This window comes from Carassius auratus, chromosome 15 (assembly GCF_003368295.1).
Source record: "Carassius auratus strain Wakin chromosome 15, ASM336829v1, whole genome shotgun sequence".
In the NCBI taxonomy this organism is placed as follows: Eukaryota; Metazoa; Chordata; class Actinopteri; order Cypriniformes; family Cyprinidae; genus Carassius; species Carassius auratus.
The window spans coordinates 3,721,794-3,737,335 of record NC_039257.1 but is presented as its reverse complement, the minus strand read 5'-3'; the positions used below and the strand labels follow the sequence as shown (position 1 = coordinate 3,737,335).

At 37.8% G+C, this 15,542-nt stretch overlaps 1 protein-coding gene across 5 annotated transcripts in view; it reads right to left on the bottom strand.

The window, feature by feature from the left end:
* The window catches only part of LOC113114780 (stAR-related lipid transfer protein 13-like), an 80,915-nt gene that overhangs the window by 2,026 nt on the left and 63,347 nt on the right, over positions 1-15,542 (bottom strand). For all 5 annotated transcript variants that reach the window (XM_026281776.1, XM_026281775.1, XM_026281779.1 and 2 more), the window contains 11 exons: positions 13,523-13,594; positions 7,517-7,598; positions 4,743-4,806; positions 2,666-4,044; positions 2,280-2,450; positions 1,783-1,942; positions 1,389-1,587; positions 1,073-1,286; positions 751-871; positions 355-591; positions 34-251 (listed from right to left, as the gene is read on the bottom strand). In XM_026281776.1, coding sequence (XP_026137561.1) covers positions 34-251; positions 355-591; positions 751-871; positions 1,073-1,286; positions 1,389-1,587; positions 1,783-1,942; positions 2,280-2,450; positions 2,666-4,044; positions 4,743-4,806; positions 7,517-7,598; positions 13,523-13,594 — 2,917 coding nt within the window. The remainder of the gene's footprint in view (positions 1-33; positions 252-354; positions 592-750; positions 872-1,072; positions 1,287-1,388; positions 1,588-1,782; positions 1,943-2,279; positions 2,451-2,665; positions 4,045-4,742; positions 4,807-7,516; positions 7,599-13,522; positions 13,595-15,542) is intronic.

Here is a 15,542-nt window from a genome sequence, read left to right as displayed (position 1 = left end):
AAAAAACGGAAGTCCCTGAGTGAACGGACCCACCTGAGCACTACAAAGTCTCTGCTGGGATGAGGAGGCATACAGTTGAGGACATATTGGAACACTTCTGTCTGCCTGTCCAAAACCTCACACACTTTCCAATTCATCAGGTCCACATCCCACAGGTGGCGTTCCCGAAGAACACGGTTTAGAACCACTGATGGAGGGGCTTCCACCTCCACTGAGACCCGCCAACGCCGCAAAGGGTTCCCATCACCCACCTAGAGTTAAACAAAGAACTTTACTTAGTATTTATTCATTATTAGTATTATTAAGATTATCTGTAATGTTTATGTCCCGTTGTGCTGAATTTTCCAACCGCACCTTCTTATAGGACAGCTCTGTGTTGTCGGTGCTCTGGCAGGACACCCAACCTTTGGCCTTTTCCCGTGAATCTTTGAGAAGACCCTGTAGCCTGGCCTCCATGAATGCAGGGCAAGAGCCTTCATCTTCCCCCTCGTCCTCTTGATGTTTCCCCTTGCAGAGCTCCTCTATTGTGGGAGCCTGAAGCTCGGCCTCCACATAGGAGTTTTGTGATTGTGTCACCATTTCATGTGGAATCTGAGGGAAATTAAAGAATGCACAGGCTGCTTTAGAGATCATTGAAAAGGCAAATAAAAACAGAAAATTAGATTTGTGGTTGTAATTTGTGGTTGTCCAGTATTTGAAGGAAAGTATGTCAAATCATCATCATTTGAAATAGATGCATGTGTTTCTCACCTCAAACAAGCGGTTGCACTCTGTGATCATGTGTGCAAGGCCCTGAGTGGCAGCCAGGTTTTCATTCAGGTCCTTTTGGTCTGGCCTCCCTGTAGCATACTTTTTCTGCATCTGCATAGCTCTGTAGACAGATTAGAAAACTTTTTATTTAATTGTTTTTATTTTATTTTACATAATATAGAACATATTAATTATTAAAAAAAAATATTGCTGAAAGCATTGCTTTAAATTGTACAATATATATACAATTTATTTTTGGATGGGTGGATGGATCAACCTTATATATATCATAGTAGACTGAAAGAAGTAGACTGTTATTTACTTTGGTGCAAGATTGTCCTTCTTCAGGATGTTGAGATGAAAAAGTGAAGGTGCCAGACACACTGCGATGTTCATGGGTGTCATTTGGTTCTCTTGCACGGAGGAAGTGACATCGCTCAGGAAGCAGAGCAGTGTTTGCAGTACCTCTCTGTTTTCATCTGACATCAGCATGATGGCTGCCTGCACAGCTTGTAAGCGCTGCTCTTTGGGCACATCTAAAGAGGAAACAAGGATCAGATGACTAAAGGAAGTTTGTGCTTTCTTCTTCCTAAATTCATGAGATGGATTTAGGAGAGGAGTTAAGAAGTGTTTCTTACATTGGTAAATGTGTAGGAAGGTTTCGCCCAGTTTGCTGGTCAGAAGTGGCTCAGGCAGATCCCTGAAGAACTGTTTGACCATGTCGGCCACATCGTACGCAGACTGGTCTTCATAGTTGACATCATCTGGAGAATTCTCATTCATCTGTCTGAGAGCTTGGATACGAGACTTCACCCCTGACTTGCGAAACAGACCCACCTAAGAAACGGGAGAATTTTCTAGTGAGAATTTTCTATTTGTTTTTACATTTTCAATAAGAAATTGGACATTGGAAAATGGTCGCTACATTAACATTTATTTACTTTATTTAAAAGAATATTATGACACTGTTTTCAGACTGTTATAGATTTGTATACAGTTGTCCTGCTGATCTGATGACTCTCATTGACTAACCTGATCGAGGCATTGGCTCCTGAGGTAGCGCAAAGCCTGCTGGATACCAAGAGGTAAAGGTTGACCGAAACGTTGAACATGCACAATCAGTGGAACCCCGAAAACATTCTTTTCCTTATAGTCTGGAACCTTCATCCTCTTCATAAACTTTGGCACAGACCTGAGAGATACAAAATAAATATGTGTGGGGTTTTTATACAATTTAAGCATCTGTTTCCGCAAGCTTGTGTGTGTGTGTGTGTGTGTGTGTGTGTGTTTTATGTTTTGGGAGTTGTAAAGTCATCAATACAATTGTAATACTGAATAATAATGAACAGTGAAGTTTTCATCACAAGTTTTTAACTGCAGAGTGCAGTAACAATAGTGACCAGTAGAGGAGGAATGGATTCGTGTTTACTAGCATTTATTTACTGCTAGTCCCAACTGAGCTTTAAGCCACAGTAAAACAATAACATAAAATCTCATAGCATCTGTTAATTTTTCCAACAGATTCTTACCAGGTCCAGCCATGTTTGTTGGACATGGAGTACTTCTCCATAATGGCAGTCAGTCGGAGCAAGGAAAATTTCTGTAGCATGCTAAGCTGGGCCGCAGGTTGGCTGGTAATCTGGAGAGAGGCGACCGAATGGCTGAGGCGGTTGGAAATCTGGAAGCTTGGCCATCGCAAGCTAAAAAAAGAGCAGGGAACCATGTTAGGGATTGAAACTTGGGGTGAATGTTTGAGTGACTTTGAGCACAACCACCTAAAACAGCATTTAAATCTACAACATAAGTGTACATGCACAAGCGTACGTGCTATTTCAACCAGTCAACCAATCCTATCCAAACTTTATATTTCTGAATCCAACACATATAGAATAGCATTGTTAGCCCTGAATCTTACCGTCTTGGTCTGGTAAGAGAAGCCCCAACACCAGAGTCTCTCCTTTCCCTCATTCCTGTTGACTCTGTTTCATTAAGTGACACCCCATCCCTGTCTACATCACTAGGTGTTGCCTGATCCTCCATCACTGAGTGTCCCTCAAAATCCAATGTGATCTGGCTGGATGATTGCAAGTCGCCTTGCCTTTCGTCAACAAGATTAACTCGCTCCTTTCCCGCATTTTCACTGTTGGGCAGTACATTCTTGGACCAGTGGTCCACAATCTGTTGAAGGCCATTAACATGCTGCAGAATATCATCCAAATGTGGGAAAAGATCTTCCTTTTCCAAGTCTATGAGGTCACCGGTGCTGGCATAGAGATGCGAGCCGGGTACATTGTCGTAAATACTGATCCGACTGCCTCGGGTGCTGCATTGTGTGATGGTTCGAGGTTCTTTGATGCAAGGTGGACGCTGGACATCCGAGTCAATGCTTGCCGAGTGCCAGTTGATGGAGGTTGCCGTTGAGGGTGAAAGACTCTCGATTGACAGAGCTTTAGGAAAGGTTCCAGGCTTGTGATCCTTAGGGATATGCACCACCAGATCCTCGTAAGAGCGGAACTCATTGCGTCGGTTCTGCTCAGCCACACGCTTACCCTGGATGAGACTGGAGAACACATCCAAGTCCTCCAGGTACATCCCACTGCGCTTGTGATCGGCCCGGTGGACATTGCGCTCCTTCATGTTTGGCGTGCTAACGGCACTCCCGCTGGACTGGCTGCTGCTCCCTTCACTGCTAGATTGGCAGGGCAAACTCATGTCGGAAAGTGGCTCTGCTAGACGCATGTCTCCATTGATGATCTCCACACAGCGGAGAGTTTTCACAGCCTGGGGTTCTTGTTGGAGAACTGGGGCACTTATAACAAGACTCCTGTTCCCTCCACCACCCATTGCACCCCGTGACTGCAGAACTTCCATGCGCCGTAAGAACTCCTTAGCACGAGTCCGTCCTCGTTTGCCATGCTTTACAGGCAGCGAACTGTAGCTTGAAAGTTCTGAAGAGAGATGGGCTACACCTAGTGATGTGTGGTCAGGCATGGCTGCAGAGTCCGAGCAGGTGCGGTGCGAGCTGTCCAAGTCTTCCACGCTGTGTGCACGAACACCACCACTGCCGCCGCTGCTCTCGCTGTGGATGGAAGAGATCTCCGGCTCACTCAAGTCTGTCAGAATGCTCTCGCTGCTGGTCGTTGTCCGAAGGGCAGAGTTTTCCCCTGGATTCTTGTTTTCCACACCCCTCAGCAGGCAATTGATGTCTTGGAGCCTGGACCAGCGGCGACTGCTCCATTCAAAGGTCCATTTGTCACTGATGGCAAAGAGGTCATCTTCATCTGAGTCTTCACTCTGCAGGTTAACAAGGAAATACATAAATATTAGTTTATTTTTATTGCCACATCTTTTATTACATTAGCAATTCAACCCAAGACTACCATCCCAATCCTTTGAGAAATGTCTCTTTTTTCCTTTTTCCTTCCTCACAATTCAAAACCCCCAGAGGTAACAGTTTAGATTGACTCAAATTAGTTTTTCATGTTTTCAAAGGGCACATTCCTTCCTCTCTTAAGTTATTACATAACCAGTGTAATATAGCACAGTTTCTATTCAATATCTTTAGGTGATACAAAAAGAGATCCTATACTGAGAGTAAACAGTTACATTAGTTCACACAAAGGCATTGCTAGTAGCGTTCTCATATATCAAGTTTAGTGCTCCTGTGGGTCAAGTACAGAGTATTGCATTAGCTTGCGTTCGATTCCCAGGGAACACATGTTAGGTAAAATTTATTAGCCTGAATGCGCTGTAAGTCAGTTTGGATAAAAGCGTCTGCTAAACGCTAAAATTTAATTTTAATTTAATTGTGATAATAAAGTAATATAGTGGTTCTATAGAGATAGTACACATGGCATTTGGTGCTAGTTACAATATAGCATCTTTGTAGGCATGAAAACCATTCTGATTCTAGCAGCAAAACTGCTATAACACAAAATCACTAGAACAATACACATTCCCAGAAGGTTAAACAGAAATAATGGATCACTTACTTTTTTCTTAGGAAGGTTCACGTCAAGTTTCATAGAGGCACACTTGTTTAATGTATTCAGTCGCCTGGGAGAAAAAAAATAGATAATAATTTAAAATCCTTTCCCTCCGACTGGCATCATTTTCCATGGCATATATACAGTGGTGATGTGGACACAATATCAGCAGAGCACAGCATTCTGTGGCCGTTTTTCTAATATAATCAAGCTATGTGATCTATGTCCCCTGCTATCCAACACTAAGCTCTGGTGAGCAGCAAACCTAATTAGGCACAATAATTGGCCAATGTCCTGCTCTCTCTCATGGTAGTTTGCTTTTAATTGGCGAAAGCTTGCGAGCTGCAGTTGCCATGGTTTTCAATGGCCCTCAAGAGCATCTAATGTGGTTGATTCCAGCTGCCACACAGTCACTCCTCCAGGTCTGAGAGGCCTGTTTTTCCCCTCAAATTCACAGAAAACACAAGAGCCTGCCTTTCTTTGAAGCCATTCCCAAAACCTCCTGGAAATAGGTTTTTCTCTTTCAGTCACTTGCGTGGTCCGTCAAATATGAAAAATGAATTTGGGATGAAAGTAAAGCAGCTTTCTGAGCTTTTGACAAAGTCGTGGGCTACAGTTTCTCCTTGAACTAGTCTATTTGAATTACAGGGCATTAGTTACACTTATAATTGTTCACAATAAAGGTCTTGAAGCAACACTGCAACATATTCAGTAAAAAGTAAAAGAAATAAGAACGTCTCTTCCTGATCCAAAAGCATGTGGGTAAGATTTATTAAAGGCTGTAAATGCTATAAAGGGAAACACACTGCGTGACTCAAGTATGCATGGAAACCAAACTGTTCGTGATGTAATAATCATGACATTTTATGACTCTTTATATTGCTCCGTGGTCTGTGTGTATGCCGTGACAGCAAAGACTTCAGATATAAAACAGAATACAGTCAAGACGTAATATGTAGAGAACAGAAAGACACTGGCGGCAGTCAATGGAGAACAATCGGCTTAAAACAGGTTCCAGCGAGATAAGACACCATTATAATATTTTACATTGTTTCTGTTGAATATACTTTACGAGGTATGTTATCCCTCGATAACAACCGGTAAAAGCTGATAACACAGGCTCATCAGGGTAACTGAAGTCGGCGCTGTACCCTTGCTAGGGAACAGTTTTTTTTTTTGTTTGTTTGTTTGGTTTTTTTTTGGTGGAAGCTTTGCATTTGTTTAGCTAATAAAATATTAAAACTCGATTCAAAATTATTTAAATATGCCATCCTGGTATGGCGGACTCGCTCTCTCGTTTCATACAAATGCAGCTGCTGCCATTTTGCTAGGATTGTTTTGTACGCTGTAATGAATTATAAGATAACTAATAAACTGGTAAGATTTTAAAACATTTTCGTCTTAAATTTTTTATTGCCTTAATTAATTATGTGGTAAAATATTGTGTAATAAGCGGTTTGACTGCACTGTTTCCCTTAAATGTCTGTCTAGTTTGAACATGCAGCTTGCTCGCAACTGCTATGTTCACGGAAGCTTTGTGTTCAAATATTTCAACTAAAATTAATATTTTGTGTTTAATTATTTCCTTCTGTGGCAAGTAGCCTTCTTATAAGCGGGATAATATACATCGAATAACGCCCTTCAGGGTGATACAAGATCCTTAGAAGGTAAGATCCTGATCACCCTGTCAGGGGTTAATCTGCAATAACAACCAGCTGGATGTACATTAACCCTTACTTAATATTTAACTTTTTAAGAAGTGTCATTGCTAGCATGCTAGTTTTTATTTTAGTATTAGAAATTGTATTGTTATTGACCACTGAATTTTTGGTTTCACATGAACCCCGAATTTTGATAAAGATTACTACAATGACTTTCTGACAAATCATTTATTAAATGCTCTTTGATTTGTGAACTAAACATTTAGCATTTAGAGTCTTTATCAGCAAATTGTAGAGAGCAAAGCGTCAAAGAAAGGTTAAAGATGTGAGCTTTGTCACTGGTGCTTGCAAGCATCCACAGCTAACAAAGTCCTCTGTGTTGTTACTGGGCATGTCGTGCTAGAATTGTTTACGGAGTTGATCCCCTCCAGGCGCTGTAGAAAAGTGAGAAGTCAGGGGGAGAGGTGGGAATGTCGGACATTGTTTCCCACAAAACAGTAAACAGGTTTGGAATTTCGATGAGTTGCTTAAGGGTTGTTTAGAGTCACAGTAGAGCGACTTGAGTACGCGCCCAAAGTTCTCCTACCGGGGTAGTCTCCAAGGAAACCAAAGTCACTGGATGGTCTTAATTTGGAAATGCCAAACACGACACAATGAAAAAATTGACTTTTTAGAGCCTAGTTTGATTTATCATTGCATCCTCAACCACTGCAAGTCTAAATCTTTTATATAGTGGTTGGAGCTCTAAATGAAATTCTATTATTGATGATTAGTTAATTATCATCCAATTGTCTTTAGTAATAATAACAGGTCAGATTTTTTATTGCTGTCATTGTGTATTGCATCTATTAAGCTCAAATATGATGTAATTTCTCTAATGTCAGTCTTAATCTAAGGCTGAAGTAAATAATGTTGTGATTAAAGCAACAACTGACTCAATACAGTTTGTAGATTAAACTCATTATATTTCCCCAGTACAAAATGTTCTCAATGAGTTAGTTGTCTTCTTGATTAGAGACTGATTTCAGGTGTTTATTAGGTTCTCAGAAGACTTGGTCATTGATTTAGACTGATTTGTTTAGGAAGCACAGAAGACACCAAAGATGTCTCAGTCCTTACCGACACAGAGGTTCCACAAGGTCTTTGTCTAAGAAGTCATGGTCTTTCTTCACAGGGGAGATGTCAATCGGAAATTGAGAATCTGTAAAGAAACACAGGCATATCCCATTTCAACAATCAAGTTCATTATAGACAAACACTGGAAAGAAACAGATGTCTGTTAGGTACCGTAATGATTTCCCTCTGATTCGTTAATAGGCCAATCTTGCATGTTCACAGCAAACACAGAGGAATCCAGGCGCCCACACTCTTAAAAAAAAACCCTGACAACACATTCTTTCCAGAACGAAAGCCAAGGCAAAGAGAGTAGCTAACTTGTTTTAGACTTCCAGATGCTAATAAAGTGAGACAGGGTTTGCCCCCCTAAATCTGAGCTTGGCTTTGAGAAGCCATTACGTCTTCTACAGAGTGTGTCCAACTTATGTAATGGAGTTACTGAATCCAGACCCTGTGGAAGCTGACATTCCATTGGTACAATTAAATGTTTCATCATATTTTTTGCTTTTGTGGAACGTAAAAAGACAGATTCAGAGAAAGGCACAGTGTTCTGGTTTTAAACTGCTGGAAATTCCATAACAACACTTATGAAGAGACCCATTATGGGAAGAGTCTGTTCTGCACATTGATTCCATGTCTGCGATGAGACGACAATAAAGTATTAATATTACAAATGAACAAAGGAAGGGTTGCATAACCTGACACCATGTTTCTTATGTAATAGGTTGCAAATTCAATTCTTGTCAAAAATATATTTAAACAAAGGCTTAATTTTTTGTAATGATTGTAATTATTCTTTACAAAACAATTATATTATATTAAATTATATTCAGATGTGGAAATGCTTCAATTTTCCTCTCTCTCTCTCTCTCTCTCTCTCTCTCTCTATATATATATATAAATATATATATATATATATATATATATATATATATATATATATATATATATATATATATATATATATATATAAATCCCAGACCACTATATTTCCCAGAGGAAATACAAAAAGAAAAGAAACAGATCGTTCACACAATTTTTTTTCCAAAGACTAACACTCCAAGATCAAAAGCGTTCGCCAAGGGCAAGTGAAATGGCAGTGTTTCTGTGGCAAGGTGATTCCCATGACCTCTGTCTCTCTTTGAAGATGTCATAGTCTAGAATGTTCAAGCAGTACCTCTTAACCAGAACCAGTTTTACCAGTGACCTGTACCTCTCAGCATTTCAGATGAAAATTTCAGATCTGGGGGTATGAATGTCTAAGTAAATGAGATGTTTTTGAAAGCAGTTTAACATGATATGAGGCGCCGTGTAGGATTTAAATCAAACTACGCTTATCAATACATACATAAAACACGTGCATATACACCTATAAATTACTCGCATATACATGCATACTACTGGATGTTCAAAAATACATATATAAAATACACGTGAACACTAATATGAAATCGATACCAATACATATAATGTTAGCAATGTATGCATACACACTTGTGAATAACTTGCGTATACATATATACTTGACACGTGCATACACCTACAGACACTCGCATATGCATATAAACTTGATCCGTGCATATACACCTATTAAACACTCGCACATACATATAAACTCGCTGCATACAAACACACCTGCACATACTTGCACATACATATAAACTTGATGAGCGCATACCCATCCAAAAAAACACTCGCAATAACATTTACTAACGTATACAGTTCAGATGAGAAAAACATGCATTATGTGTACATATATATATGCGAGTGATTTCATATGTGGATGTGCGTGAATTTTCAGTATAAACGGAAGGCGTTTCAGTGTAAACGGAAGGCGTTTCAGTTTAAAAGGAAGTCGTTTAAGCGTGTACGGAAGTAACCTGTCTATACCGCATTTGCAATCATGGACTGGATTGTGCTACACCTGAAGCATTTTGCGGAATGTTCTTTTTTTCGCCCACTATTATAGGATCAATTACCATCAGTTTAATCGAATGTGTTGCCTGCTCACCTGCAGTCAGAAACACAATCTGAATCGCGCACTTTGTCTCGGCCTTCGAGCCCTGGAATACAAAGCATCAATAACACCGCAAACGATGCGATCATCCGCCGGCGAATTTCACGGACCATGATATCACACTCGTCAGTCAGTGGTAAAGTAACCAGCAGTTTCGATCTAGAAAAAGGTGAGAATTTCACTTCTATGCAATCTTCACGAAATACCTTCCAAATGCTATGCAAGTTACATACACACACACAGAGAGAGAGAGAGAGTTTAACTGCCTAAAAAGTTAAAAAATATAAAATGTGTTCCCAACTAAGGTCCCACTAGTGAGCTTAGCCATTTTCAGAATTATAGATATAAAAGTGTTCAAGCTATTTGCACAGAATCGGGATATCATAATTTCATAATATAGTGAGTATGTTTGCAAATATTTTAAATAAAACAGTAAAAATAAAATAAAAGGGATGCATGTGTCATGCAGATCTATCGTGGCTGTGTTGTCACATGACAAGCATGACGCGTAACCATAGAAACATTAAGGCGGTACAGTCTAATATAACGGTCGTCTAAATAAACTCACGCTGGGGCTCAGCTAGAATATTTTAAACTCATGTGCGAAAGGCAGGGGCGTAGATTACGCGGGGGACGTGCACCCCCCCCCCCCCCCCCCCACACACACACACACACTTGTAATATCATGGAAATTCGTCCCCCGCACTTTTTCAGTCAAATGTGTTCGCATAGATGTTTTCAAGAGCTGGTGTGAATAAATATAGATTTAAACTCAAAGAGACAGGATAGTCTGCGCATGACCTGCTATTTTATTCGGACCCAGAAGCGCTAAACACTCCTGCAGTGTGTGTTTCATTCATCCTCGAAGCCGGAGCGGGCTCTCGCGAAGAAAGTTATAGCAGGAAACTCCTAATATGGGCAACAGCGTCCAGCTATCGCTGTGTGAAAAGAGATGTTTTGACAGAAGAACTTAAACTTTTGGAAACACGAAGACATTAATATACGATTGCGACAATGTATGGTTTTTCAAGTCATCTCTCCAGCAGGTGACAAATACAGTATATCAACAAAACAGTGCTAATTGACATATTTATTACTTTATAGAAACTATTCTTCCTTATTATGTGATAAATAAGTGTTTGTAGTATATTAAAAATATATATTCTTTGTTATTGTCAAGCAATTATAGATTTCTAAGCAAATTAAAAGCTAGAAATTAGAGAATAAAGTTGCCTATAGTATCTACCAGTCAAGTCTCTTCTGTTCACCAAGCCTGCATTTATTTGATCTAAAGTAGCTTACAGCAAAACAGTAAACTGAAATATTTTTACTAGACTATTTAAAATAATTGTTTTCTATTTGGATATATTTCAAAATGTTATTTATTGAGATTTTAAAGCTTGCTAGATAAAAGTATTCATATCTATAACTTATTTTCCAAAAAATATATATATATTTTTGAATGATATACTGTATAATGTTGCAAAGGCTTTTTATTTCACATAAATGCTGATCTTTGGATCCTTCTTTTCATCAAAGAATGCTGAAAAAATGTACTCATGTTTTAAATATTTATAATCAGCAAATCAGCATATTAGAATGATTTGATTTCTTAAGGATGTGACACTAGACTGGAGTAATTCACCTTTGATCACAGGAATAAATTACATTTAAAATATTTTAAAATAGAAAATAGTTATTTTAAATAGTAATGACTTTTACAACTTCTGCTGTACTTTGCATCAAATAAATGCAGGCTTGGTGAGCAGAAGAGACTTCTTTAAAAACATTAAAAATCTTACCGTTCAAAAAACTGTTGACTGGTAGGCTATAGATTGCAGAAATGTTCTATTGTAATGTTTTATATTATATTGTAATGTGTGTGTGTGTGTGTATATATATATTTCTGTCCCCCTCACTTCTGAAAAGATGGCTACGCCCCTGGCCAAAGGGTTTTATTTCTGAAAATGGCTAAGCTCACTGGGACTGGGACTTAGTTGGGGACACATTTTATATTTTTTTTTAACTAGAGGCAGTACATTTTACTCTCTCTGTGTAATTTGTATATTTTCTTGGAAGGTATTTCGTGAATATTGCATAGAAGTGAAATTGTGAAATTCTCACCTTTTTCTAGATCGAAACTTAACTTACTGCTGGCGAGTGTGATATTATGGTCCTTGAACTCGCCAGTGTTATGAAATGTTCAGTGTCTGAGATATTTGGTGTCATTGACAATAAAGAACTATAAAGACTGGTATGCAGTAACAACTATTTAACTTTTTTTCTCCTTAAAAAAGGTTTCACATGGAAGTGCATGAGAGCCTACAGTTCATGTGGAGACGCTGTTTGTTTGTTTGTAATTAATGTATATGTTACAAATCAGCAGAGTTTGATACTTGCACTTCTACCTGTTATTTTGTTTGCAGAAGCTCTTCTAATGGGGGAGACTCATTCTCAAGTTATATATGAGCCACTATTGCACACATACATGAAGACATGGGTAAACCTTCTCAGAATTAACTTTAGTTTTTTATTATCTGATGCAGGGGATGGTGGATGTGTACTTTATCAGTGTAATAGTTAAACATCATATGCAAAAAAAAAAACCTTGTTTGATACAAATGTTGTATTATTAACCAGTTTTAAAGTTTTACTACATTCTGTTCCTGAAATCCACACTTTTGAAATCAAGATAATCAAAGGTAATCAAATCAAGCACAACCTAATAAAACATGTTTTGTGAATAAAGGGTATTGTGAAAAAAAAAAAAAAAAAGAGCATGGTCCGTGGATAATTCATCTCAAAGTGCACCACAATGCAGTATATGATTAAAGACAAAAACAACGTGTATAAAGACATTTTACCTACAACCATTTTTTTTAACTATATAGTACATTTTATCTACTAAATGTATCAGTTTTGGGCAAAAAAAATAATAAATAAGAATCTTAATATTCCAGTTCATGTGTGTATTTAAAAAAAAAAAAAACATTCAGCTTTCGTATTATTAAAAACTTTTTTTTTTTAATGATTGAGCAAACGATTAGGAATGACACAGATCCCTGTCCATGATTGCAAATTTGGTTCAGGTGTAGTACAATCACGGTCCATGATTGCAAATGCGGTATAGACAGGTTACTTCCGTACACGCTTAAACGACTTCCTTTTACACTGAAACGCCTTCCGTTTATACTGAAAATTCACGCACATCCACATATGAAATCACTCGCATATATATATATATATATATATATATATTATATATATAATGTATGTACACAAATAGTGCATATGTTTTTCTCATCTGAACTGTATCGTTAGTAAATGTTATTGCGAGTGTTTTATGGATGTGTATGCGCTCATCAAGTTTATATGTATGTGCGAGTGTTTAATAGGTGTATATGCACGGATCAAGTTTATATGTATGTGCAAGGTGTGTTTGTATGCAGCGAGTTTATATGTATGTGCGAGTGTTTAATAGGTGTATATGCACGGATCAAGTTTATATGTATACGCAAGTTATTCACAAGTGTGTATGCATACATTGCTAACATTATATGTATTGGTATCGATTTCATATTAGTGTTCACGTGTATTTTATATATGTATTTTTGAACATTCAGTAGTATGCATGTATATGCGAGTAATTTATAGGTGTATATGCACGTGTTTTATGTATGTATTGATAAGCGTAGTTTGATTTAAATCCTACACGGCGCCTCATAACATGATGAGGTCTGGCAGACATATAAGTGCCCATTAACATGATTCTGTCTCGAACAACATCAGAAACAACATCCCACATTAAAAGCTTGTGTTTGCCCTAAATCAGGCTGAGTTTGTGAGTTGACCGACATCATATGATCATTTCGAAATCTAAATGAGAGCACCAGAGCCTCCCGAGAAACCAGTTTTAACTGTGGCTTTACAGCTGGGTGAGATAAGATTTGTGAGGTTTTCTAAGTTTATGTTCTGGTGTGGTGAGGCATTACCTTCAAAGAGCTGGGCGTACTGGGGGAATCCTGCCGCTCGTAGCCAGTCGCAAGCTTCCTTTGCCTCGATTTCTGCAACACACAAAATGTTCGCACTTGTCAGATTCATAAAATAAATCTAACTCTTTAATATATATATAAAAACAAAGGAAAATAACAGAAGGCCAGATTGCAATAAGTTTTTTTTTTTTTTCACGGACATTTGCTATATCTCTATGTTTAATAGGTCTGATATAAGTTAATTTAAGTTTAAATTATATGAAGTTTTAAACAAAGTTTTAAGTTTTGCATAACTGTAATGTAAAACAAAACAATAATACTGATTAAAAAATATTTGCAATTGCGGTATGACAGACAAAATGTCTTTGGAAACTTGCATCCTAGTAAGGGCACATTGTAAAGAAACTAAGAGGACCACTAGCAAATTGTTTCATAGACAGTTATCTTCAAAACTATTTTTAGAAGCGCTTGTGTTCTCTTGGACAGGAAGAACGGGAGGGACGGAGAGAGACAGAAAAAGAGTGAGAAGGTATTACATAACGTAATCAGTTCTTTGTGATTTAATTATCATAGTTTCCTTTCCTGCCACTGCATGAACAAGGTTATTCTTGTAGGTCAGGAACCATCCAGGTTACAAGATTATCTCATAGCCCTGTGAGCCTGTAAAGTCTGCTCGTAATCCTACATGATAAAAATGAGGACAGCTCAAGATCTTCAGGATTAAGAGATCAGTTACATATTGGCAACATGATCCCGTTCATATAACCAAAGCCTTTTACGTGACACATCCCCAGCAGACGTCAGCTGACGTGGAGCTTATGGAGAGTTAACAAAATGTACAAGAATGTCTGAGGACTGAATGTCTGAAGCTCTTAGTGGTCAGCTTTGGAATAATGCTAGGAAACAGTGTGATTAATATCATCTGCCGGAGGGCATGGAACATTCATAAATATGATTTGTGGGGCCGCTAAACAAAACAACTGGTTTAGAACACAGGCTATTAAAACACAAGATTATCCCCTTTGAAAATATAAAAACTTAAAGAAAATCACAAATGAGCCCACAATGATATAAAAGAGAGCAAATGGAATTTTTGCAAAAGTGTCCATTTCTACTGAGAAAAACAACCCAATAATCTCATGTTTCCTTAAAAATAGCCAATATTCCAAAGTCTGCAAACATCTCTTGTCAAAATAACATTATACAATCCACATTTGGTTTATAACACTCATACGTGTCGATAATTGTCTAATTTGTGTTATTTATATTTATTTGAAAGGAATTTTAGCAGTCTAAGTCGATGTTATCACTATCTGAACAACTATGAAAAAAAAAAAATTCCAAAGTTGCTCTAACCGTATTTATGCAAAATACACACAATTTAATACCATCAGCCAGCGAGAGTAATTTAAGTCAGTGTTTAGACTTGAAACAGTAAAATCTGATATTTACAAAACAATAAAATACCATAAGCACATACTTTCCATTGTTTAAGCTTGCATCGCATTTCAACCATCTATTGAGTAACCCAAGTTCAATGCCAACAAATCGCAATAAAAGACACCTTATGTAACCTGGTACTTATTTTAATACCATCTAATAAGTCACAATCAGTTTAATTACAATGAAGCTGATTAGCACTTTTACAACTCTACAGAAAATAGTGCCTTACAATCCCCAGCATTCAAGCTAAAGATGTTTCAATAGGATGAGAAAGAAACAGAGAGAGGAACTAAAAATCAGAAGAATCAAAATCAGAATCAGAAAGAGCTTTATTGCATATGGGCATACAAGGAATTTGTTTTAGTGACATAAGCTTCCAGTACACAGAGACAACAACACACAGACAAAAAAAAAATGCATTAGTTGACACAAACCAACAGGTTTAAACACATGCATTAAACACATAAAATCTAGTGTAGAGACTGTTTCATTAATTTGTCACTCAATAAATACAGAAGATATCAACTAATGCATTTTAACAGTAATATTCTAGTATCTTTTTTTGAACACCAAAACT